At 41.6% G+C, this 24,351-nt stretch overlaps 1 protein-coding gene across 1 annotated transcript in view; it reads right to left on the bottom strand.

The window, feature by feature from the left end:
• Positions 1-453: 453 nt before the first annotated feature.
• LOC103282038 (cGMP-dependent protein kinase 1) overlaps positions 454-24,351 on the bottom strand; it is a gene marked incomplete at its 5' end in the record, with an annotated part of 76,462 nt that continues 52,564 nt past the window's right edge. Inside the window, 7 exon segments of the mRNA XM_062966671.1 lie at positions 454-855; positions 4,666-4,741; positions 8,274-8,336; positions 14,667-14,783; positions 16,231-16,394; positions 20,502-20,643; positions 22,652-22,741. Of these exon segments, the coding sequence (XP_062822741.1) occupies positions 769-855; positions 4,666-4,741; positions 8,274-8,336; positions 14,667-14,783; positions 16,231-16,394; positions 20,502-20,643; positions 22,652-22,741 (739 nt within the window).

The following is a 24,351-nucleotide window of genomic DNA, read 5'->3' as shown; positions in this document are numbered from 1 at the left end:
TGGATGGCCATCTGTCGGGGGTGCTTTGAATGCTATTTCCTGCTTCTTGACAGAGGGTTGGACTGGATGGCCCATGAGGTCTCTTCCAACTCTACTATTCTATAATTCTATGATTAATTTACACCATAAAACTGCCAGCAAAACACAAGGAAGGGAATGAGGAAGTACAGCCACTAGTGGACAGTGAAGCAACAGCTCCCCCTGTGGCCAGAATCGTGAAGCTGGAAAAATGTTAAAATGCCTCTGTGTCTGTCTATACTGTATGTTGTTTGTCTGTTGGCATTGAATGTTTGCCATATATGTGTTTGTTGTAATCCGCCCTGAGTCCCCTTCGGGGTGAGAAAGAGGGCGGAATATAAATACTGTAAATAAGTAAATAAATAAATAAGGCAGTGAAGGGAAAAGAGGGAGGAAGTGAAGAAGGGAGGAAGGAATGCCCTTGCAGCCGCCCGGTGTCCTGACGCCATTTATTCCCACATTGAGCAGCACACAACACAGCAGGGCCGCGGGGTCCCCTCCTCACGGTGACGGCACCCAAGACAACCACGTCCTAGCACACACCGGAGCAGCGGGTGGTGGGTGGGTGGGTGGGCGAGGGGGGCACAGCGGGGCTTCAGCACGGACACCCCACCCGACCACGGTCCAGGGAACGGCAGGCCGACGGAGTGGCCCCGGTCTCTGCAAAGCCCCGCGGAGGGGCCCCAGTGCACGGAGGAGACGGAGAACAAGGGCCGGGGGGTTGTGGGCCCCAACATCAGACAGCGAGGCTCAGAAGTCTTGGTCCCATCCGGAGAAGTCCTCCTCTGGCTCTTGCTGCGAAATGGAAAAGCGCTTGAAGTTGACGTAGGGAGAGCCCTGGAGAGACCGGGAAAGAGGAAACCAAAGCAGGTCATTTGCAAAAAGCCCACTCCTCGCTTACGATGAGAATTAGGGAGGGGGAATATTGTTCTGTTCAACATCTTTATTAACGACTTAGACGAAGGGTTAGAAGGCACGATCATCAAGTTTGCAGACGACACCAAACTGGGAGGGAGAGCCAACACTCCAGAAGACAGGAGCAGAATTCAAAACGATCTTGACAGACTAGAGAGATGATTGGCCGAAACGAACAAAATGAAGTTCAACAGGGACAAATGCAAGAGACTTCACTTCGGCAGAAAAAATGGAAATCAAAGAGACAGAATGGGGGACGATGCCTGGCTTGACAGCAGTGTGTGCGAAAAAGACCTTGGAGTCCTCGTGGGGAACAAGTTAAACATGAGCCAACAATGTGATGCGGCAGCTAAAAAAGCCAATGGGATTCTGTCCTGCATCAATAGGGGAATAGCGTCTAGATCCAGGGAAGTCCTGCTCCCCCTTATTCTATTCTGCCTTGGTCAGACCACACCTGGAATCACACTGTGTCCAATTTTGGGCACCACAGTTGAAGGGAGATGTTGACAAGCTGGAAAGCGTCCAGAGGAGGGAGATTAAAATGATTAAGGGTCTGGAGAACAAGCCCTATGAGGAGCGGCTTAAAGAGCTGGGCATGTTTAGCCTGCAGAAGAGAAGGCTGAGAGGAGACATGAGAGCCATGTACAAATACGTGAAGGGAAGTCATAGGGAAGAGGGAGGGAGCTTGTTTTCTGCTGCCCTGCAGACTAGGACGCAAGGGAACAATGGCTTCAAACTACAGGAAAGGAAGGAGATTCCACCTGAACATCAGGAAGAACTTCCTCACAGTGAGAAGGGCTGTTCGACAGTGGAACTCTCTCCCCGGGGCCGTGGTGGAGGCTCCTTCCTTGGAGGCTTTTAAGCAGAGGCTGGATGGCCATCTGTCGGGGGTGCTTTGAATGCGATTTCCTGCTTCTTAGCGGGGGGTTGGACTAGATGGCCCATGTGGTCTCTTCCAACTCTACTATTCTATGATTCTATGGAAGCGAAGACACTTCCACACTTGTCAGGAGGGCAACAAGAGACACAAGGAACCCCATCGTGCTTATCTGATGTCTTTGTTATGCTGCTTCAGATAGTTTGCTTCAAGGTAATTTTCAAGTAGAGGCGAACAGAATTTTGGCGCCCCCCCCCCCCCCACTGCCACATAATCCACATTGACTACTTTGAACTGGATTGTATGAGTCTACACCAGGGCTCCCCAAACTTTTAAAGCAGAGGGCCGGTCCACAATCCTTCAGATTGTGGAGGGGCCGAATTATCATTTGGAAAAAACAAAAACGAACAAATTCCTATGCACACTGCACATGTCTTATTTGTAGTACAAAACAACAACCATGAAAGAGCAATACAATATTTAAAAATGAAAACCATTTTAACCAACATAAGCCTATCAGGATTTCAATGGGAAGTGTGGGCCTGCTTCTGGCCAATGACACAGTCAAGTGAATTAGGATTGTTGTTGTTGTTGTGTGCCTTCAAGTCATTTCAGTCTTTGGGCGAGGCTAAGTCTAAAATTAAGTATTTATTTACTGCATTTATTTACTACTTTTATATCCCACCTTTTTCACCCCGAAGGGGACTCAGAGCAGCTGTATGTACATACAGTAGAGTCTCACTTATCCAACATTCACTTATCCAACATTCTGGATTATCCAACACATTTTTGTAGTCAATGTTTTCAATATATCGTGATTTTTGGGTGCTAAATTCATAAATACAGTAATTACTACATAGCATTACTGCGTATTGAACTACTTTTTCTGTCAAATTTGTTGTCTAACATGATGTTTTGGTGCTTAATTTGTAAAATCATAACCTAATTTAATGTTTAATAGGCTTTCCCTTAATGTCTCCTTATTATCCAACATATTCGCTTATCCAACATTCTGCCAGCCCGTTTATGTTGGATAAGTGAGACTCTACTGTACATCTCGTTTGCTGTGTCATCCTTTGTCTTTGTGTCAATAATAATAATAATAATACAGTAGAGTCCCACTTATCCAACACTCACTTATCCAACGTTCTGGATTATCCAACACATTTTTGTAGTCAATGTTTTCAATATATCGTGATTTTTGGGTGCTAAATTCATAAATACAGTAATTACTACGTAGCATTACTGCGTATTGAACTACTTTTTCTGTCAAATTTGTTGTCTAACATGATGTTTTGGTGCTTAATTTGTAAAATCATAACCTAATTCGATGTTTAATAGGCTTCTCCTTCATCTCTTCTTATTATCCAAAATATTTGCTTATCCAACGTTCTGCCGGCCCGTTTATGTTGGATAAGTGAAACTCTACTGTACAATATTTTATATTATTAGCATAGCACAATATTAGCATTATATTTTACTATAATGAACTATACCACTATATTGTAATATTATATATAACATATAATTAATATTATTATATGGTATTATTATGAGTATTATACTGTATAACATTATAATATTATCAATATTATATGTATATACAATATATTATATTATTAAAACTGATATTAAAATATCATATTATAAAACTGAGGGCGGGGGCCAGGTCAATGGCCTTGGAGGGCCGCATCCGGCCCCCGGGCCTTAGTTTGGGGACCCCTGGTCTACACTGTTATACAATCCAGTTCAAAGCAGATCACTTGGGGCCACAAACATGAAGGTCATCACTAGGGACTCTTCTACCAAACTGAGGGAGCTTTGTTGTCGAAGGCTTTCATGGCCGGGATCACAGGGTTGTTGTATGTCTTTCGGGCTGTGTGGCCATGTTCCAGAAGCATTCTCTCCTGACGTTTCGCCCACATCTATGGCAGGCATCCTCAGAGGTGGTGAGGTATGGAGAAAACTAAGCAAAGAGGTTAATATATATCTGTGGAAAGTCTAGGGTGAGAGAGACTAATTCAACCAGAGAAATCAGCCATAGCAGAGCATTTGATGAACCAGCCTGGACACAGAATACTATTTGAGAACACAAAAATGCTGGACCACTCCAACAACTATCATGTCAGACGACACAGAGAAGCCATTGAAATCCACAAGCATGTGGACAACTTCAACAGAAAGGAAGAAACCATGAAAATGAACAAAATCTGGCTACCAGTATTACAAAACTCCAAAATCAGAACAGTAAATAAAAAGCAATACTCTGAAAACAGAGGATTTCCAGACATGAATCAACCAAGGGCAGTTAACGACTCTAAACAAAGGATGCCCCAGAGGCAGGAAGAAGACAGCAGATAAGCTTTTCAATGCTAATTAAAGTGATTAACTACACAACATTCACACTGACCTCTCTCACCCTAGACTTTCCACAGATATATATTAACCTCTTTGCTTAGTTTTCTCCATACCTCACAACCTCTGAGGAGGCCTGCCATAGATGTGGGCGAAACGTCAGGAGAGAATGCTTCTGGAACATGGCCACACGGCCCGAAAGACATACAACAACCCTTCCTTTATCAGTTTTCCAACAGACCTCACAACCTCTGAGGATGCCTGCCATAGATGTGGGCGAAACGTCAGGAGAGAATGCTTCTGGAACATGGCCACACGGCCCGAAAGACATACAACAACCCTTCCTTTATCAGTTTTCCAACAGACCTCACAACCTCTGAGGATGCCTGCCATAGATGTGGGCGAAACGTCAGGAGAGAATGCTTCTGGAACATGGCCACACAGCCCGAAAGACATACAACAACCCTGAGGGAGCTTTCTTTGTCTATATGCTTTTTTACCTGTTTGAGCAGCACTGTGGTGGGGGCCTCGAGCTGACGCAGCGCCAGTTTCTTCCAGGAAAGGGAGCCGAACCACCTGCGGAAAGAGACAGGTGGGGGGCAAGATTGCGGAGATTTGTAAAAAAAAAAACACCATGACGTAATGCAGGGGTCCCCAAACTAAGGCCCGGGGGCCGGATGCGGCCCTCCAAGTTCATTTACCTGGCCCCCGCCCTCAGTTTTATAATATAATATTTTTATATCAGTTTTAATAATATATATTGTATATACATATAATATTGATAATATTATGTTATACAATATAATACTAATAGTAATACCATATAATAATATTAATTTTATGACTGTTTTTAATCATGTTGAAGTTTTACTGCTCGGTTTAATGTTTTATCTGATTTGTGCTGCCGTGTCTGGGCATGGCCCCATGTAAGCCGCCCCGAGTCCCTCCGGGGAGATGGGGCGGGATATAAGAATAAAATTATTATTATTATTATTATTATTATTATTGACACAACGATGTTGTATGACACAGCAAACAAGATAGACATGCTGGATTTCGTTTCACAAAATCACAAGTCGAACACTTCCCAAGTGTCTAGGACTCTGTGATTTATTTTCGGATGATGCGTGCAGATCCCAGCAGGGTGGCCTTTTGCAGTTGGCAGATCGTAATTTTGTCAATGTCTATTGTTTCCAAATGCCGGCTGAGATCTTTTGGCACGGCACCCAATGTGCCTATCACCACTGGGACCACCTGCACTGGTTTCTGCCAGAGTCTTTGAAGTTCAATCTTGAGGTCCTGAGAGCGGCTGAGTTTTTCCTGTTGTTTTTCATCGATGCGACTGTCACCTGGGATGGCGACATCAATGATCCAAACCTTGTTCTTTTCCACAACTGTGATATCTGGTGTGTTGTGTTCCAGAACTTTGTCAGTCTGGATTCGGAAGTCCCACAATATCTTTGCGTGTTCATTTTCCACGACCTTTGCAGGTTTGTGATCCCACCAGTTCTTTCCTGCTGGGAGGTGGTCCTTGAGGCATAAGTTCCAATGGATCATTTGGGCCACACAGTTGTGCCTCTGTTTGTAGTCTGTCTGTGCAATTTTCTTACAGCAGCTGAGGATATGATCAATGGTTTCGTCAGCTTCCTTGCACAGTCTGCATTTTGGGTCATCAGCTGATTTTTCGCTCTTGGCCTTAATCGCCTTTGTTCTGATGGCTTGCTCCTGGGCTGCAAGGATCAGGCCTTCTGTCTCCTTCTTCAGGGTCCCATTCGTGAGCCAGAGCCAGGTCTTCTCTTTATCAGCTTTTCCTTCAATTTTGTCAAGGAACTTTCCATGCAATGTTTTGTTGTGCCAGCTGTCAGCTCTAGTTTGTAGTGCAGTTTTCTTGTACTGATTCTTTGCTGTGCTTTGAGGAGTTTCTGATTTTTGACTTCAATTAAAGCAGGTTCTTCACTTTGCTTGACATATTCTGCCAGGGCATGTTCTTCTTTAACAGCTTGTTTGACTTGTAAGAGTCCTCTGCCCCCTGATCTTCTAGGCAGATATAGCCGGTCAACATCACTGCGAGGGTGCAGTGAGTGATGAATGGTCATGAGTTTTCTTGTTTTTCTGTCCAAATTGTCCAGTTCCATCTGTTATTATTATTATTATTATTATTATTATTATTATTATTATTATTATTATTATTATTATTTATTACATATTATATAATAGTATAGTGGTATAGTTCAATATAGTAATATATAATGCTAATGTTGTGTTATGTTAATAATATACAGTAGAGTCTCACTTATCCAACATAAACGGGCCGGCAGAATGTTGGATAAACGAATATGTTGGATAATAAGGAGGGATTAAGGAAAACCCTATTAAACATCAAGTTAGATTATGATTTTACAAATAAAGCACCAAAACATCATGTTAGACAACAAATTTGACAGAAAAAGTAATTCAATATGCAGTAATGCTATGTAGTAATTACTGTATTTACGAATTTAGCACCAAAATATCACAATGTATTGAAAACATTGACTACAAAAATGCGTTGGATAATCCAGAACGTTGGATAAGCGAATGTTGGATAAGTGAGACTCTACTGTAATATATTGTATGTACATACAGCTGCTCTGAGTCCCGTTCGGGGTGAGAAGGGTGGGATATAAATGTAGTAGATAAATAATTAATTTTAGACTTAGGCTCGGCCAAAGTCTGAAATGACTTGAAGTCACACAACAATAACAATCCTAATTAACTTGACTATCTCATTGGCCAGTAGCAGGCCCACACTTTCCATTGAAATCCTGATAGGTTTATGTTGGTTAAAATTGTTTTCATTTTTAAATATTGTATTGTTTTTTCGTTGTTGTTGTTGTTGCACTACAAATAAGACATGTGCAGTATGCATAGGAATTTGTTTTGTTTTTTTCAAATGATAATTCGGCCCCTCAACAGTCTGAAGGATTGTGGACCGGCCCTCTGCTTCAAAAGTTTGGGGACCCCTGATGTAATGGGTTGACTGGAAGGCATGTGTCGACAGCTGATTGGCTGAGCCAGCCAGGAGCCAGAATTCCGATTGGGCACTGTCTCTAGCTTGCTGCTGAGAGAAACAGTTTTACCTGCCACTTTCACCTCGGAGAGTGAAGAGAGTGCTGACTGGAAACAGTCAGGAAAGAACATGGCTGCCAACTCTCCGAAGCCTGATTATTTCTAAGGCAAATGAGGCATACAGTAGAGTCTCACTTATCCAAGCTTCACTTATCCAAGGTTCTGTATTATCCAAGGCAGTCTGCCTTTTAGTAGTCATTGTTTTTGTAATCAATGTTGCAATGCTTTGGTGCTAAATTCGTAAATACAGTAATTACTACATAACATTACTGTGTCTACGTGTCTAAGCTGGCATTTTCCCTTTGCCTCTTGGCTCGGCACACACAGCTCAACAGAGATAAGAAGGCACATTCCTTAGTCCGAAGGAAGTTCCGCCTCCAAGGCCAAAAATCATGTCTTATAGGTCACAGCAGGCTGTCAGTCAAACTGGCCTGCTGTTAACTGTTTCATTGCTGAAACACACACTTGCAAAACAGCAGAAACATTTGATTTACATTTCATATACACACAACCAAAATCCAACATATTGAACTGCTGTTTCTGTCAATTTCTTGTAAAACATGGTGTTTTGGTGCTTAATTTGTGAAATCATAATGTAATTTTATGTTTAATAGGCTTTTTTCTTAGTCCCTCCTTATTATCCAAGATTTTCGCTTATCCAAGGTTCTGCTGGCCCATTTATCTTGGATGAGTGAGACTCTACTGTATTTACAGACGGTGTAAAAGAACTGTTTGTTCCCTCTGTTCTCTGTAAGAATTCAGAGAGACTGCTGTATATATGGTTGCCCTGTTTGACCTTTTGAACTGAAGTAAAGTTACTGTTATTCGTTGAACAAAGCTGAGTGACACTTTATTATATTGCAGGGTATATTTTGGTTCAGAAACTGTGGTAAAGCTTCTGTTTATTTACATCCACAACCTCCAACAAAGATGGGGGTCGTAAGAGGAAGCCAGGACCTTTTTAATGCTTCTGAAAGTTTCTAAAGTATTGATGACATACCTGTGTTTCCGGATCCCGCGGATCCCGCTGCTGGTGTTGCCCAGTCTCTGCCCGGGTCGGCGCCTGTAATTAACCGGGGAAGAAGGGAGCAGAATATCAATTGCTTGGGCTTCTGTGACAGAATGCAGGTGCTGATCTTGAAAAGAAAGGACGGGGTCCAATTCTGGAAGACTGAGGAAGAGGAAGCTAAAAGTGCCTGCGTTTCAAATGTCCTGCCGTATGACTCATTTGGGACAAGCCAAAAGGCAGCAATGAAGTGCCTTCCATTTTGCAAATGACTCAATTCACAAATAATAAATTAGCACATTAAGAATAGGGAGGTCAGAGGTCTGTATTGCGAACGTGGCTCATAAAAGGCCCCTGGGGCTCAAAATATGGCTAAGCTGGGTCACAACATCCCATCATGAAAGGCGTTTTTAAGAAGAGCGGGCAAGGGGTCAGCAAAAGAGATCTAAAAGGCTCTCTCCGAACAAAGAAAAATCACAGCTCAATTTAAGGACGAGTGACATTATTGTCCCTCGCGTTTATTTATTTACAGTATTTATATTCCGCCCTTCTTTCTCACCCCGAAGGGGACTCAGGGCGGATTACAATGAACACATATATGGCAAACATTCAATGCCAATAGACAAACAACATTCAGTTTTAGACAGACACAAGAGGCATTTTTTTAACATCTTCCAGCTTCACGATTTCCGGCTGTACAGAACTGAGGGTGACAGGGAATGGAATCCCTTTTGAATCCCACCGCTGCCACCAAATTGTACAGAGGTGAGGTGTCTGACAGGAATGTGTGACAGAGATGGAATCCCTCTGATCCTACACACACACACAGATACCACCAATTAATAAAGATGTTTTATGAGAGATGATGTTAATTATTTGTTTGACTATCTTCTTCGCTGCCACCAATGGAGGAGACGTCAGGCAGAAGGCACTGGTTCTTTTAAGCTTTCTCTATTTGTTCCACTTTAGATGTTGATGTTGCTTAACTTAATATAAGAGTATGACAGAGGCTTGGTTAGAATAACATCAAAACAAGTTTATTGCAGGTACAGAGCTTGATGGTTTCATATAACTTGTTAAAGGCACTTCGCTTAATGGTTACAAACGGTTATGAGGTGGTCAAACTTTCAAAATATTTCTTTCTCTGGATTACACTAAACCCTGATCCTCCTGGATCCCCTGGGATTAATTTTCCCTAATCCACAGGCTCTATAAATGACCCTAAACAAGTCACCTAACTTGCCTAGTCTGGTCCAACTTAGATCTGACTCAAATCCTTCTATTTGAGCCAACCTGATTCTCCTCATAAGAATCAGATCCTCCACTGTGACTAGAAAATCACAGACTGCCTTGGGTTTTTAAATATTCCCCCTTTTCCTTTCCAAGCGGCGGTTGGCTCCGCCCCTGTTGCTAGGGTAACCTGTCTTAGCATTCTAAGATGGCTACCTTCCCCCACACATCATCAATTCAAATACTCACCATTTTAAACTTTAGCCAAACCTGACTGTTGAAACAAAATCAAATACACATGTCATCTATAAACAAAATATAATTATACACTTCTTCACACCGGCCACAGGGGGAGCTGTTGCTTCACCGTCCATTGGTGGCTGTTCTTCCTCTTCTTTTCCTCGTGAGCAGTTTTATGGTGTTGTAGATTAGTTAAATTAGCCTCCCGCATAAAGCGTACCTAAATTTCCCTAATTGACAGATGCAACTGTCTTTCGGGGCTGCTAGGTCAACAGCAAGCCGGGGCTTTTTTCTTTTTTTTTATGTTCGGAGGCTTAACCCGACCCGGGCTTCGAACTCATGACCTCTCGGTCAGTAGTGATTTATAGCAGCTGGTTACTAGCCAGCTGCGCCACAGCCCGGCCCCTGAATGGATCTAGCCTGGCGTTGTGTTTGTGCTCAGGACGAATGGCTGCCCAAGAAAGGAAACTGGGAATTGACTGTATTGCTGTTATTAGGAACGGGTGAATGCCCACTAAGCACAAGGGCCTGGGTTCTGAAAATGAATCTCTGGCTGAAAACAACTGTATTCAAATTGGGAACGGGCTTATCACATTTGATCCCATCCGAACCCACTCAACCCCTTTGGGCAAGGAGGGCCAAACGGAAAGCAACCTCCATTGGTCTATCAGTGTCCCTTTTGCTGCACCTTGGTTTCAAAACGGCACCGAAATTACTAAAGCAACGGTTGAGGGACATCGCCCTGGGAGAGCTCAGAGCTCGCTCAGATTCACCCTGTTCCCCTAGATCAGGGGTCCCCAAACTAAGGCCCGGGGGCCGGATGCGGCCCTCCGAGGTCATTTACCTGGCCCCTGCCCTTGGTTTTATAATATAATATAGTGTATATACATATAATATTGATAATAATATTATAATCTATATATATAAAAGAGTGATGGCATCACGGCAGTGGACAAAACAACAAAAGTAAACACCCCACAACCTCGAAAACTGACAGCACAACCCCTCATCCATGCCTTTAGGTTGATACAACAAAAAGAAAAATAAAGTCCTAATTAGAGGGAGAGGAATAATTGTTTTTATCCAATTGCTGCCAGTTAGAAGGCTATGCTCCGCTCACTTGGTCTCCTAGCAACCCACTCAGCCCAGGGGACCCTTTATCTTAACTACCACCAATGTATCTTAACTACCACTGTATTGAGGACAATACAGTAGAGTCTCACTTATCCAACATAAACGGGCCGGCAGAACGTTGGATAAGCGAATACGTTGGATAATAAGGAAGCATTAAGAAAAAGCCTATTAAACATCAAATTAGGTTATGATTTTACAAATTAAGCACCAAAACATCATGCTATACAACAAATTTGACAGAAAAAGTAGTTCAATACGCAGTAATGCTACGTAGTAACTACTGTATTTATGAATTTAGCACCAAAATATCACGATGTATTGAAAACATTGACTACAAAAATGCGTTGGATAATCCAGAATGTTGGATAAGCAAGTGTTGGATAAGTGAGACTCTACTGTACTTTATTTCCCATACCACCATACTTCGCCACAGCACAGCTAGTGTAATACAATATAACACTAATAATAATACCATATATATTCTATATTACATATAGTATTACTAATAATATTACAGTATAGTGGTATAGTTCAATATAGTAATATATAAAAGAGTGATGGCATCACAGTGACCCACAAAACAACAAAACTATAGGCCCCCCAACCTCGAAATTTGACAACACAACCCATCATCCACGCCTCTAGGTTGATACAACAAAAAGAAAAGAAAAATGAAGTCCTAATTAGAGAGAGAGGAATAATTGTTTTTATCCAATAGCTGCCAAAGGGATAAGCTCCACCCACTTGGTCTCCTAGCAACCTAATCAGCCCAGGGCCTCAGTTTCACTGTTTAGTTTAAATTAGAAATCATCAGAACATTAGAGACTCTTCTCTGGTTGCTTGAGAGTTTGTATTAATGCTATGACAGTCGACTCTCATTTAACCGGTACCCGAGGGGAGTGGTTGATGCTGGATAACGCAGAGTCATCTCTGGTTGTTTGAGAGTATGTATTAATACTATGACAGTCGACTCTCATTTAACCGGCACCCGCGGGGAGCGGTCGATGCCGGATAACTGAGAGTCATCTCTGGTTGCTTGAGAGTTTGTATTAATGCTATGACAGTCGACTCTCATTTAACCGGCACCCGTGGGGAGCAGTCGATGCCAGATAACTGAGAGTCGCCTCTGGTTGCTTGAGAGTTTGTATTAATGCTATGACAGTCGACTCTCATTTAACTGGCACCTGTGGGGAGCGGTCGATGTCGGATAACTGAGAGTCATCTCTGGTTGCTTGAGAGTTTGCTGCTAATCCACCTGGCCAACAAACAAATCCAAAAAGCCACAGCAACGCGTGGCCGGGCACAGCTAGTAGTAATATATAATGGTAATATTGTGCAATGCTAATAATATAATATATTGTATGTACATATAATTTGTAAGCCACTCTGAGTCCCCTTTGGGGTGAGAAGGGTGTGATACAAATGTAGTAAATAAATGCAGTAAATAAATAAATAATAAATACATACATTTTAGACTTAGGCTCGCCCAAAGTCTGAAATGACTTGAAGGCACACAACAACAACAACAACAACAACAACAACCCTAATTAACTTGACTATCTCATTGGCCAGAAGCAGGAGCACACTTCCCATTGAAATCCTGATAAATGTATGTTGGTTAAAATTGTTTTTATTTTTAAATATTGCATTGTTCTTTCATTGTTCTTGTTGTTGTTGTTTTTGCACTACAAATAAGACATGTGCAGTGTGCATCGGAATTTGCTTGTATTTTTTTTTTTCAAATGATAATCTGGCCCCACAACAGTCTGAAGGATTGTGGACCGGCCCTCCGCTTAAAAAGTTTGAGGACCCCTGACCTAGATCCTTGAACTTACCATACACTGAGCCATTGAAGTCACATACTGTAATTATCTTAACAGTCTCACAGTGCCTAATTAGCAACGACTCTTCACAAAAGCGAGACTAAATGTACTTCCATCAGAGCTGCTAAATGGCAGACTATCTGGCACCCCCTACTCCCAAAGATTATGCCCGTGCGGTGGATATGGAATCATTAGAACACATCTTGTTGCAGTGCCGCTATTACTCAGCTCAACGTGGCCAACTCTTATACCCAATCCTGACCCGATTGTCTGACCATTCCCCCCAATCTTTTGGATGACAAGCACCACGGAGTGACCCTCACGGTGGCAAAGTTCTTTGCAGTGGCAGCAAGACTGACAAAGAGCCTAGTCTCCGATCAGGGTATTACCCGACACTGTGTAGAATGTGTCTGTTTGTTTATTTACCCGGCTACGAGGGATTTGTAAATTCCTGTATGCTATTTATTCAACAACGGTGGGTCCATGGACCATAAGAAAAGTTTATACTGAATTGCTTTGCTCACAACAATGTTTTTAGCAGTGTTTGTGGCTCTGAGTCTCTGTAAAGAGAAAAAAAAGTGGCATACAAATAATGGCAATAACGTGTTGTCGAAGGCTTTCATGGCCGGGATCACAGGGTTGTTGTATGTCTTTCGGGTTGTGTGGCCATGTTCCAGAAGCATTCTCTCCTGACGTTTCGCCCACATCTATGGCAGGCATCCTCACAACCTCTGAGGATGCCTGCCATAGATGTGGGCGAAACGTCAGGAGAGAATGCTTCTGGAACATGGCCACACAGCCCGAAAGACATACAACAACCCAATGGCAATAACAATGGGATTGTTCCAGGTGGAGTCTGACCAAAGCAGAAGAGGGTAGGACAATAGCTTCCCTTGATCCAAAACAGTTTTTCTCAAACTCTGCTCCTCCAGATGCTTTGGACTTCAGCTCCCACAATTCCTAATAGCTGGTAAGCTGGCTGGAATTTCTGGAAGTTGAAGTCCAAAGCACCTGGAGGAGCATAGTTTGAGAAACACTTATCTAGATCAGGCATGGGCAAACTTAGGCCCTCCAGGTGTTTTGGAATTCAGCTCCCACAATTGTGGGAGTTGAAGTCCAAAACACCTGGAGGGCCCAAGTTTGCCCATGCCTGATCTATAGAATTGAATCATGGTAGAAAAATTGGTGTAAAACTATATTAATTCAGCAGCGAAGATGCAAACAATGTCCCTGGCTTTCATTCAGAGTTCTTCTAGCTCCCAGTCAATTAGGTTCAATAGTACAAATCTGGTTTGTTTGCCTGTTTGTTTTACATCATCTTTACATTCTACCGATTGAATTTTTACATGATGTAGGGTTATTTTTTAGCTTTCCTTTTTGCCATTAGCAGTTCAGGCTCTGAGCCACAATCTGCTCCTGGTCTTCTTTTGGCAGAGATAGTGAAGCTTCTCCATCTTCTGTTTTTGCTTATGTTATCTACCTGATGTTATCTACCTGATGTCAATATTGCTCATGAGGCGATGTCCATATATATATCACTTTTTGGAACAAGCTACTACTCTCAGGATTCCACAGCAGATAAAGTGGGGTCAAAATAACATTATTTCTACAGTGTAGATACACTATATGATGGATGTCTTTTTAACAAACCAACTGTTGGCCTTGCAAGACTCAATGAGTCACTCTCCTTGTCCATACCTGATCTACTCCATCTACTCTGCTGGGCAGGAAGACACACTCCCAAGAAACATCACCCCCAGAGACCCCCAAAGAAGGAGATTCCCTCCAACTTCCTAGGCAGCCCGCTCTGCTGGCAAACAGATCTTACAATAAATACATGCAATATCAACATCCTAGAGTTGGAAGAGACCCAAAGGGCCATCCAGTCCAACCTCCTTCTGCTGGAAGGAAGGGACGACAGACCCCAGAGCCCGGCTCCACTTTTGTGGATCAGACCCACCTGCAAAGCTTGGCCACTAGAGAGCAGGCCGCCTCGCTGACAAAGGCGGGGAAGGAGAAGACACCGTCCATGATCTTGCTGTAGATCTTCTGAGGCTCCGCACTGTGGAAGGGGGGCCTGTGGGGAGGATAGCAGGAAAAGTAGGGAGATCAGGCCCTCCTCCCTTTGTATATCCATTCAGCAGAGGCTGGGAGGTGCATAGAATCCTAAAGGAGGGGCTCCCAAAGGCCATCCAGCCCAACCGCATTCTGACATGCAGGAAGATACCATCCAAGCCCACCTGCTTGCAAGGAAACTAATCATCTGTAAGACCTAAGGAGAAATCAGTTAACTCTCACTAACTTCCCCATATATTCCTGCTTTATATGCTTAAAGGGTATGTAACAGGGCAACTGGGCACTGACTCGCTGGGATGAGAACAGAAGGGTGTTGGATATCATCCTGGACTACACAAGTCTCATCTATTAGCTATGTAGTGGATAGGTTAGAATGAGGGAAACCTCTCTCTATATTCCATGCATGCCTAGATAGGCCATTGCTGGTTTCTCTCTTCCTTCCTGTTTACATCCACTACCTTCACCTTCTTGTTTTAGCAATGTGATCTTTCAGGGATGAGGTAACTTCCTCTATCTAGATTGGAATGTTAATTGCCCCAAAGGGTCGGACCATGCCGTCATAGCCATATCTCTTCCTCCTTTGTCTTCTGCATGAGAAGGACACATTTTGCCACTCTCCTGGCAAAATGTAGCTATTTAGATATCTTTGTTATTTTTACCTGCTTACCTTCCTTAGTGCTAGCTTAGACAGCTAGTTAGCTCCAAAACCTTTTCTATCCACAATGGATTTCTTTTTACCTCAATAAATGCTTTTTAAACTTTCAAGGAGACTTTGCAATCCTTTGCCATCCCCAGGAACAAAGGCTTCCCTAAACTCACCTCACTTAAGTTTCTGCTGCTTGTGAAGTGTGCTTCTGCCACTCTGCTATAGTTTGAGGAATCACCCCCGAAAGAGGGTTATTTTTGGAGTCTAACCGCTCATAGATTCCCAACAAGGGGCTTGCATGGGTGGGAAGCCAGAAGAGAAGGAAAGGAAGAGATAGGGATGCGGCACAAATTGGAGAACGTAGCCTGTGTTGCCTGCTCAAGGTGTTGACTATTAAGCTGAGCTGTGTCTCATTCCGTGTGGGGCACTTTTCTTGTTCACCCGGCAGGGTATTGTGATCAAATAAACCTATTGAACCATCTCCTTGTAGGTTTTTGAGGCCAAGTGATGATAGAAGGACACAGCAGTGCATCGTAACAGTCTTGTGATCAATAAGCTTTCTGTTGGGTGCCGTAATCACTTGGAGACCCTCAATACTGGGAATGGCAAGTCTTTGGGACCACTATAACTCACTGGAGGGGATGGAACGAAGCCCCAATCGGGGAGGGGGGTGATGGGGATACATATCCCTGACCCTCTTCCTTCCACAACTCTACTGATCCAGTCAGAAGCCATAGGGTCCAGTGGTCTCTCTACAACAGGAGACCCCTTGGTGCTCATGAGGGAGGGGGGAGAGCCGCACCTTCCCACCAGCATCTCGAAGATGAGCACCCCCAGGGTCCAGAAGTCCACGGAGAAGTCGTGGCCCTCGTGGCGCAGGATCTCGGGGGCCAGGTACTCCGGGGTCCCACAGAAGGAGTAGGTCTTCTCCCCCCGCTTCAGCGCCTTGGCAAAGCCAAAGTCCACCTGCAAAGGACGGAGGAGCAAGATGTGGCCGTGGGGTCACAAATGGCATTCTGCTGTTGTGAAAACACCATAATTACTCCATGACTGTTTGAGGCCAGAGAGAGGCGGCGGGGAGGACACAACGATAACGGCTGGACATCTGGGAAACTTCACTGGGAAAATGCGGATACGAACGGATGGGGAGAAAGGATGAGATTTGCTTTGAACTTAACTGTAATGAACTCAAGGGGAGGACGCCTTGGCTTAGGAGTAGAAAACCCAGCGTTTTCACATGCAAGGTTCATTAGCAAATATCGGGCTGTTCCCAAGGGCCTGGGATGGATATTAGAGGTATTATTTATTATTATTATTATTATTTTATTATGACACAGCCAACAAGATAGACATGCTGGATTTCGTATCACAAAATCACAAGTTGTTGTTATTATTATTATTATTATTATTATTATTATTATTATTTTATTATGACACAGCCAACAAGATAGATATGCTGGATTTCGTATCACAAAATCACAAGTAGTTATTATTATTATTATTATTATTATTATTATTATTATTATTTTATTATGACACAGCCAACAAGATAGACATGCTGGATTTCGTATCACAAAATCACAAGTAGTTATTATTATTATTATTATTATTATTATTATTATTTTATTATGACACAGCCAACAAGATAGACATGCTGGATTTCGTATCACAAAATCACAAGTAGTTATTATTATTATTATTATTATTATTATTATTATTTTATTATGACACAGCCAACAAGATAGATATGCTGGATTTCGTATCACAAAATCACAAGTAGTTATTATTATTATTATTATTATTATTATTATTATTATTATTATGACACAGCAAACAAGATAGATATGCTGGATTTCGTACCACAAAATCACAAGTTGTTGTTATTATTATTATTATTATTATTATTATTATTATTATTATTATTATTATATTATGACACAGCCAACAAGATAGATATGCTGGATTTCGTATCACAAAATCACAAGTTGTTATTATTATTATTATTATTATTATTATTATTATTATTATTATTTTATTATGACACAGCCAACAAGATAGATATGCTGGATTTTGTATCACAAAATCACAAGTTGTTATTATTATTATTATTATTATTATTATTATGACACAGCAAACAAGATAGACATGCTGGATTTCGTATCACAAAATCACAAGTAGTTATTATTATTATTATTATAATTATTATTTTATTATGACACAGCAAACAAGATAGACATGCTGGATTTCGTATCACAAAATCACAAGTTGTTATTATTATTATTATTATTATTATTATTATTTTATTATGACACAGCCAACAAGATAGATATGCTGGATTTTGTATCACAAAATCACAAGTTGTTATTATTATTATTATTATTATTATTATTATTATTATTATTATTATGACACAGCAAACAAGATAGATATGCTGGATTTCGTATCACAAAATCACAAGTTATTATTATTATTATTATTATTATTATTATTATTATTATTTTATTATGACACAGCAAACAAGATAGATATGCTGGATTTCGTATCACAAAATCACAAGTTGTTGTTATTATTATTATTATTATTATTATTATTATTATTATTATTATTATTATTATTATTATATTATGACACAGCCAACAAGATAGATATGCTGGATTTCGTATCACAAAATCACAAGTAGTTATTATTATTATTATTATTATTATTATTATTATTATTATTATTTTATTATGACACAGCAAACAAGATAGACATGCTGGATTTCGTATCACAAAATCACAAGTTGTTGTTATTATTATTATTATTATTATTATTATTATTATTATTATTATTATTTTATTATGACACAGCCAACAAGATAGATATGCTGGATTTCGTATCACAAAATCACAAGTTGTTATTATTATTATTATTATTATTATTATTATTATTATTATTATTATTTTATTATGACACAGCCAACAAGATAGATATGCTGGATTTCGTACCACAAAATCACAAGTTGTTGTTATTATTATTATTATTATTATTATTATTATGACACAGCAAACAAGATAGATATGCTGGATTTCGTATCACAAAATCACAAGTTGTTATTATTATTATTATTATTATTATTATTATTATTTTATTATGACACAGCAAACAAGATAGATATGCTGGATTTCGTATCACAAAATCACAAGTAGTTATTATTATTATTATTATTATTATTATTATTTTATTATGACACAGCAAACAAGATAGATATGCTGGATTTCGTATCACAAAATCACAAGTTATTATTATTATTATTATTATTATTATTTTATTATGACACAGCAAACAAGATAGATATGCTGGATTTCGTATCACAAAATCACAAGTTGTTATTATTATTATTATTATTATTATTATTATTATTGTATGACACAGCAAACAAGATAGACATGCTGGACTTCGTATCACAAAATCACAAGTCGAACTCTTCCCAAGTGTCTAGGACTGTGTGATGTATTTTTGGATGATGCGTGCAGATCCCAGCAGGGTGGCCTTTTGCAGTTGGCAGATCGTAATTTTGTCAATGTCTATTGTTTCCAAATGCCGGCTGAGATCTTTTGGCACGGCACCCAATGTGCCCATCACCACCGGGACCACCTGTACTGGTTTCTGCCAGAGTCTTTGCAGTTCAATCTTGAGGTCCTGAGAGCGGCTGAGTTTTTCCTGTTGTTTTTCGTCAATGCGACTGTCACCTGAGATGGCAACATCAATGATCCAAACCTTGTTCTTTTCCACAACTGTGATGTCTGGTGTGTTGTGTTCCAGAACTTTGTCGTCTGGATTCGGAAGTCCCGCAGTATCTTTGCGTGCTCATTTTCCAATACTTTTGCAGGTTTGTGATCCCACCAGTTCTTTGCTGCTGGGAGGTGGTACTTGAGGCATAAGTTCCAATGAATCAATTGGGCCACATAGTTGTGCCTCTGTTTGTAGTCTGTCTGTGCGATTTTCTTACAGCAGCTGAGGATATGATCCATGGTTTTGTCAGCTTCCTTGCACAGTCTGCATTTTGGGTCATCAGCTGATTTTTCTATCTTGGCCTGAATTGCCTTTGTCCTGATGTCTTGCTCCTGGGCTGCAAGGATCAGGCCTTCTGTCTCCTTCCTTCTTCAGGGTCCCATTCGTGAGCCAGAGCCAGGTCTTCTCCTTATCAGCTTTTCCTTCAATTTTGTCAAGGAACTTTCCATGAAATGTTTTGTTGTGCCAGCTGTCAGCTCTAGTTTGTAGTGTGGTTTTCTTATACTGGTTTTTTGTCTGCTGTGCTTTGAGGAGTTTCTGATTTTTGACTTCAATCAAAGCAGGTTCTTCACTTTGCTTTACATATTCTGGCAGGGCATGTTCTTCTTCTTTGACTGCTTGCTTTACTTGTAAGAGTCCTCTGCCACCCGATCTTCTAGGCAGATATAGCCGGTCAACATCACTGCGAGGGTGCAGTGAATGATGAATGGTCATGAGTTTTCTTGTTTTTCTGTCCAAATTGTCCAGTTCCACCTGTGTCCAGTTTATGATGCCATATTATTATTATTATTATTATTATTATTATTATTATTATTATTATTATTATTATCAGAAATACATTGCACAGTCCTAAACGCTTGGGAAGTGTTCAACTTGTGATTTTGTGATACGAAATCCAGCATATCTATCTTGTTTGCTGTGGCAGACTATGTTGTTGTGTCAATAATAATGTACATAACATCACAGCACACATGCACATGAGTCCAAGTGTCTGGGATTTGTCTCTGATTCGTGTCTGGGATTCAGCTTTTCCGAAGGGCTTGGGATATTAGAGATATTTTTGCAGAATGTGCGCACGTCTTTGCAGAAGGAGACGGATGCCTCACCAAACTACAAATCCCAAGATCCCATCACATTAAGTCAATGTAATTAAACTAGAGATGATGCCAATCAAAGAGAAGCTACTGAAGCAGAGATGACTGTATGATGCAGATCTGATGCCCACCCTGATTTTGGCCAGGTCATTGAGCCAATAAAGGTGAGCGAGCATTAGATTGGAGTGAATAGGGTTATCCTTACTAGCTTGACGTAGCCCTTGTCGTCCAGCATGAGGTTCTCCGGCTTCAGGTCCCGGTAGACGATGCCTTGGGAGTGGAGGTAGTCCAGGGCTTCGACCACGCAAGCCGAGCAGAAGACGGCCACCGGCTCCGAGAAGCAGCGTCTGTCGGGGAAGAAGAAGAAGAAAAGGACAACCCTAACTGTTTATCCATACCTCACAACCTCTGAGGATGCCTGCCATAGATGTGGGCGAAACGTCAGGAGAGAATGCTTCTGGAACATGGCCACACAGCCCGAAAGACATACAACAACCCAAAGGACAACTTGCTTTGCCAAGCATGGCTTGCAGGCAACGGTCCAACATCTCCCTCTTGTTCGTTGCCTCTTTGTAGATTATGGGCAACCATTCACCTGGTCTCCTGGAACCACAGAGTCGGAAGGGACCCCAAGAGGTGTTAATGTGGGATTTGTGTATTGGTAGTGTTTAAATGAAATTTGTGTCTTGCCTGTATTGCATACTGATTGCATCACCCAGAGTGTAACATAGTCTGGAAAGAGTTAATTACTAAGAAGCTGTGATGTCCTTGATGTGTGGCTGGAACCAGGGAGTGTCCAGACACAAGTGTGTGTGCATTGCTGATTGCATCAGTTCTGTTCTGTTCTGAGTTGAGTGCTGTCTGCTGAGAGTCAAGTCTGTCAGAGTAATGCGCGCAGCGTAGCAGCAGATGTATGATGTCAGTTGAGCGTCAGAGACGAAGTAAAAAGTATGTACAAAGTTTACTGAAAAAAACAAACAGACTTGCAGACAATGGACATAAGACTTTCAATCTAGACCAGGGGTCCTCAAACTTTTTAAGCCGAGGGCCAGTCCACAATCCTTCTGACTGTTGAGGGGCCGGATTATCATTTGAAAAAAAAATACAAACAAATTCCGATGCACACTGCACATGTCTTATTTGTAGTGCAAAAACAACAACAACAACAACAATGAAAGAACAATACAATATTTAAAAATAAAAATAATTTTAACCAACATACATTGATCAGGATTTCAATGGGAAGTGTGCTCCTTCTTCTGGCCAATGAGATAGTCAAGTTAATTAGGGTTGTTGTTGTTGTTGTTGTATGCATGCCTTCAAGTCATTTCAGACTGTGGGCTAGCCTAAGTCTAAAATTATTTATTTATTCATCTACTACATTTATTTATTACATTTATATCCCACCCTTCTCACCCCGAAGGGGACTCAGAGCAGCTGTATGTACATAGAATATATTATATTATTAGCATTGCACAATATTAGCATTATACTATATTGAACTATACCACTATACTGTAATATTATTAGTAATATTATATGTAATATAGAATATATAATTAATATTATTATATGGTATTATTATTAGTGTTATATTGTATTACATTATAATACTATTATCAGTATTATATGTATATACAATATATTATATTATAAAACTGAGGGCGGGGGCCGGGTAAATGACCTCGGAGGGCCGCATCTGGCCCCCGGGCCTTAGTTTGGGGACCTCTGATCTAGACAAACAGCACAGATCTTCTCAGCTGGCAGAAACAGATGTCATCTGATGCAATCAGCTATATACAAACACACTTGTAGTCTGGACACTCCTCTCTGGCTCCAGCCACATATCCAAGGTCAATACAGCTTCTTACCAAATTAACTCTTTACACACTATAGCATTTCCTGGATGATGCAATACATGCTAGACACAAATTTCATTTAAACACTACTAATACACAAATCCCACATTAACAAAGTCTTGTGTCCATTGTCTGATTGCATCAGTTCTGTTCTGTTCTGAGTCAAGTGCTGTCTGCTGAGAGTCAAGTCCTGTGTCCATGGTCTACAAGCTCGTTTGTCTTGATTATTACTGCTTACAGTAAAACTTGTATATAGTTTTACCATCGGCTCTGGTGTCTCTTCGTTCAGCGTCCCACTGACTCCATCCAACTACGGCTGCGCTGCTTAAATCACTCTGACAAGAGGCACCCTGCATTGTGCAGCACAGATGCAGCCCATTTCCTCGCCCCGTATCTCAACCCAACTGCCCCCAGAAACCTCCCCTTCCAAGGACTTTCCTGACCCAACAGCCCCCAACTCCAAGCCCATCATCCACCCCAGGGCCCCGATCCATACGCTTCACGCAGCTTGGCCCACAGCTCCCCTCCCTGGCAGAACTCCAGCAGCAGGTAGACGTGGCGACTGTCCCGGAAAGTGGCGAAGAGCCTGCAAGCGGAAGGAGACGGGGAATGAAGAAGACCCCCAGAAGACCCCCAGATTCCCCCTTTTGCAGCCCCTGCTTTCTAAGCCCCGACCATTCTCCTCCGTGCCCACGTTATGCCCCCCATTCTCCTCCCTTGAGCCCACCTCCCAAGCTGGTTCCAGCAGCAATGGGCTGCTTTTGATTCTTTATTCCAGTTAAAATTAAAATATATATCTATTCTTGAGATTGGGCTCTCCACTGTCCAAGGAATGGAGTTTCACCCTACACGGAATATCTAGTCCAACCCCCAGCAACACAGGAACAGCACAATCAAAGCATCCCTGACAGATGGCCATCCAGTCTCTGTTTAAAAGCCTCCAAGGAAGGAGCTTCCACCAGACGCTGAGGCAGAGAGTTCCACTGCTGAACAGCTCTTATTACAGTCAGGAAGTTCTTCCTGATGTTTAGGTGGAATCTCCTCTCCTTTCATTTGAACCCATGGCTCCAGGGCCGTAGCCAGAAAAAAAATTTTTTTGGGGGAGGTCGAAAATTTTGGGGAGGGGTTGAACCCCTAGCACCCCCCCCCCACCCCCGCTACAAACCTGTCAATATCTGCTTGAGATAGTAGTGCCTGGAGGGACTCTTAATGTTTTGCGTCTCATAGACTTAGCATGGGGATTTGGTTAACCCAGGGGTCCCCAAACTAAGGCCCGGGGGCCGGATGCGGCCCACCAAAGCCATTTATCCGGCCCCCACGGCACAAGGACTGAAGGGGGTTGGGCTAAATGACCCAAGGGGTCTCTTCTTCTCTTACAACCCTTATTATTATTATTACTATTATTATTATTATTATTATTATTATTATTATTATTATTATTATTATTAACATTAAGGCTGGGTGGCCATCTGTCAGGGGTGCTTTGCTTGTGCTTTCGGTGCACAAAGGCAGAAGGGGGTTGGACTCAATGGCCCAAAGGGTCTCTTCCAACTCTCTTTTTATTATTATCGCTATTATTATTATTATTATTATTATTATTATTATTAACATTGAGGCTGGATGGCCATCTGTCAGGGGTGCTTTGCTTGTGCTTTCGGTGCACAAAGGCAGAAGGGGGTTGGACTCAATGGCCCAAAGGGTCTCTTCCAACTCTCTTTTTATTATTATCACTATTATTATTATTATTATTATTATTATTATTATTAACATTGAGGCTGGATGGCCATCTGTCAGGGGTGCTTTGCTTGTGCTTTTGGTCCACAGAGGCAGAAGAGGGTTGGACTCAATGGCCCAAGGGGTCTCTTCCAACCCTCTTTATTATAAGTATTATTATTTATTATTATTAACATTGAGGCTGGGTGGCCATCTGTCAGGGGTGCTTTGTTTGTACTTTTGGTGCACAAAGGCAGAAGGGGATTTGACTCAATGGCCCAAAGGGTCTCTTCCAACCCTCTTTTTTATTATTATTGCTATTATTATTATTATTATTATTATTATTATTATTATTATTAACATTGAGGCTGGGTGACCATCTGTCAGGGGTGCTTTGCTTGTGCTTTCGGTGCACAGAGGTAGAAGGGGATTGGACTCAATTGCCCAAAGGGTCTCTTCCAACTCTCTTTTTATTATTATCGC

The sequence above is a fragment of the Anolis carolinensis genome, unplaced genomic scaffold (genome assembly GCF_035594765.1).
Source record: "Anolis carolinensis isolate JA03-04 unplaced genomic scaffold, rAnoCar3.1.pri scaffold_27, whole genome shotgun sequence".
NCBI lineage: Eukaryota > Metazoa > Chordata > Lepidosauria > Squamata > Dactyloidae > Anolis > Anolis carolinensis.
The sequence above is the reverse complement of the archived record's forward strand: the minus strand, read 5'-3'. Positions and strand labels throughout refer to the sequence as shown.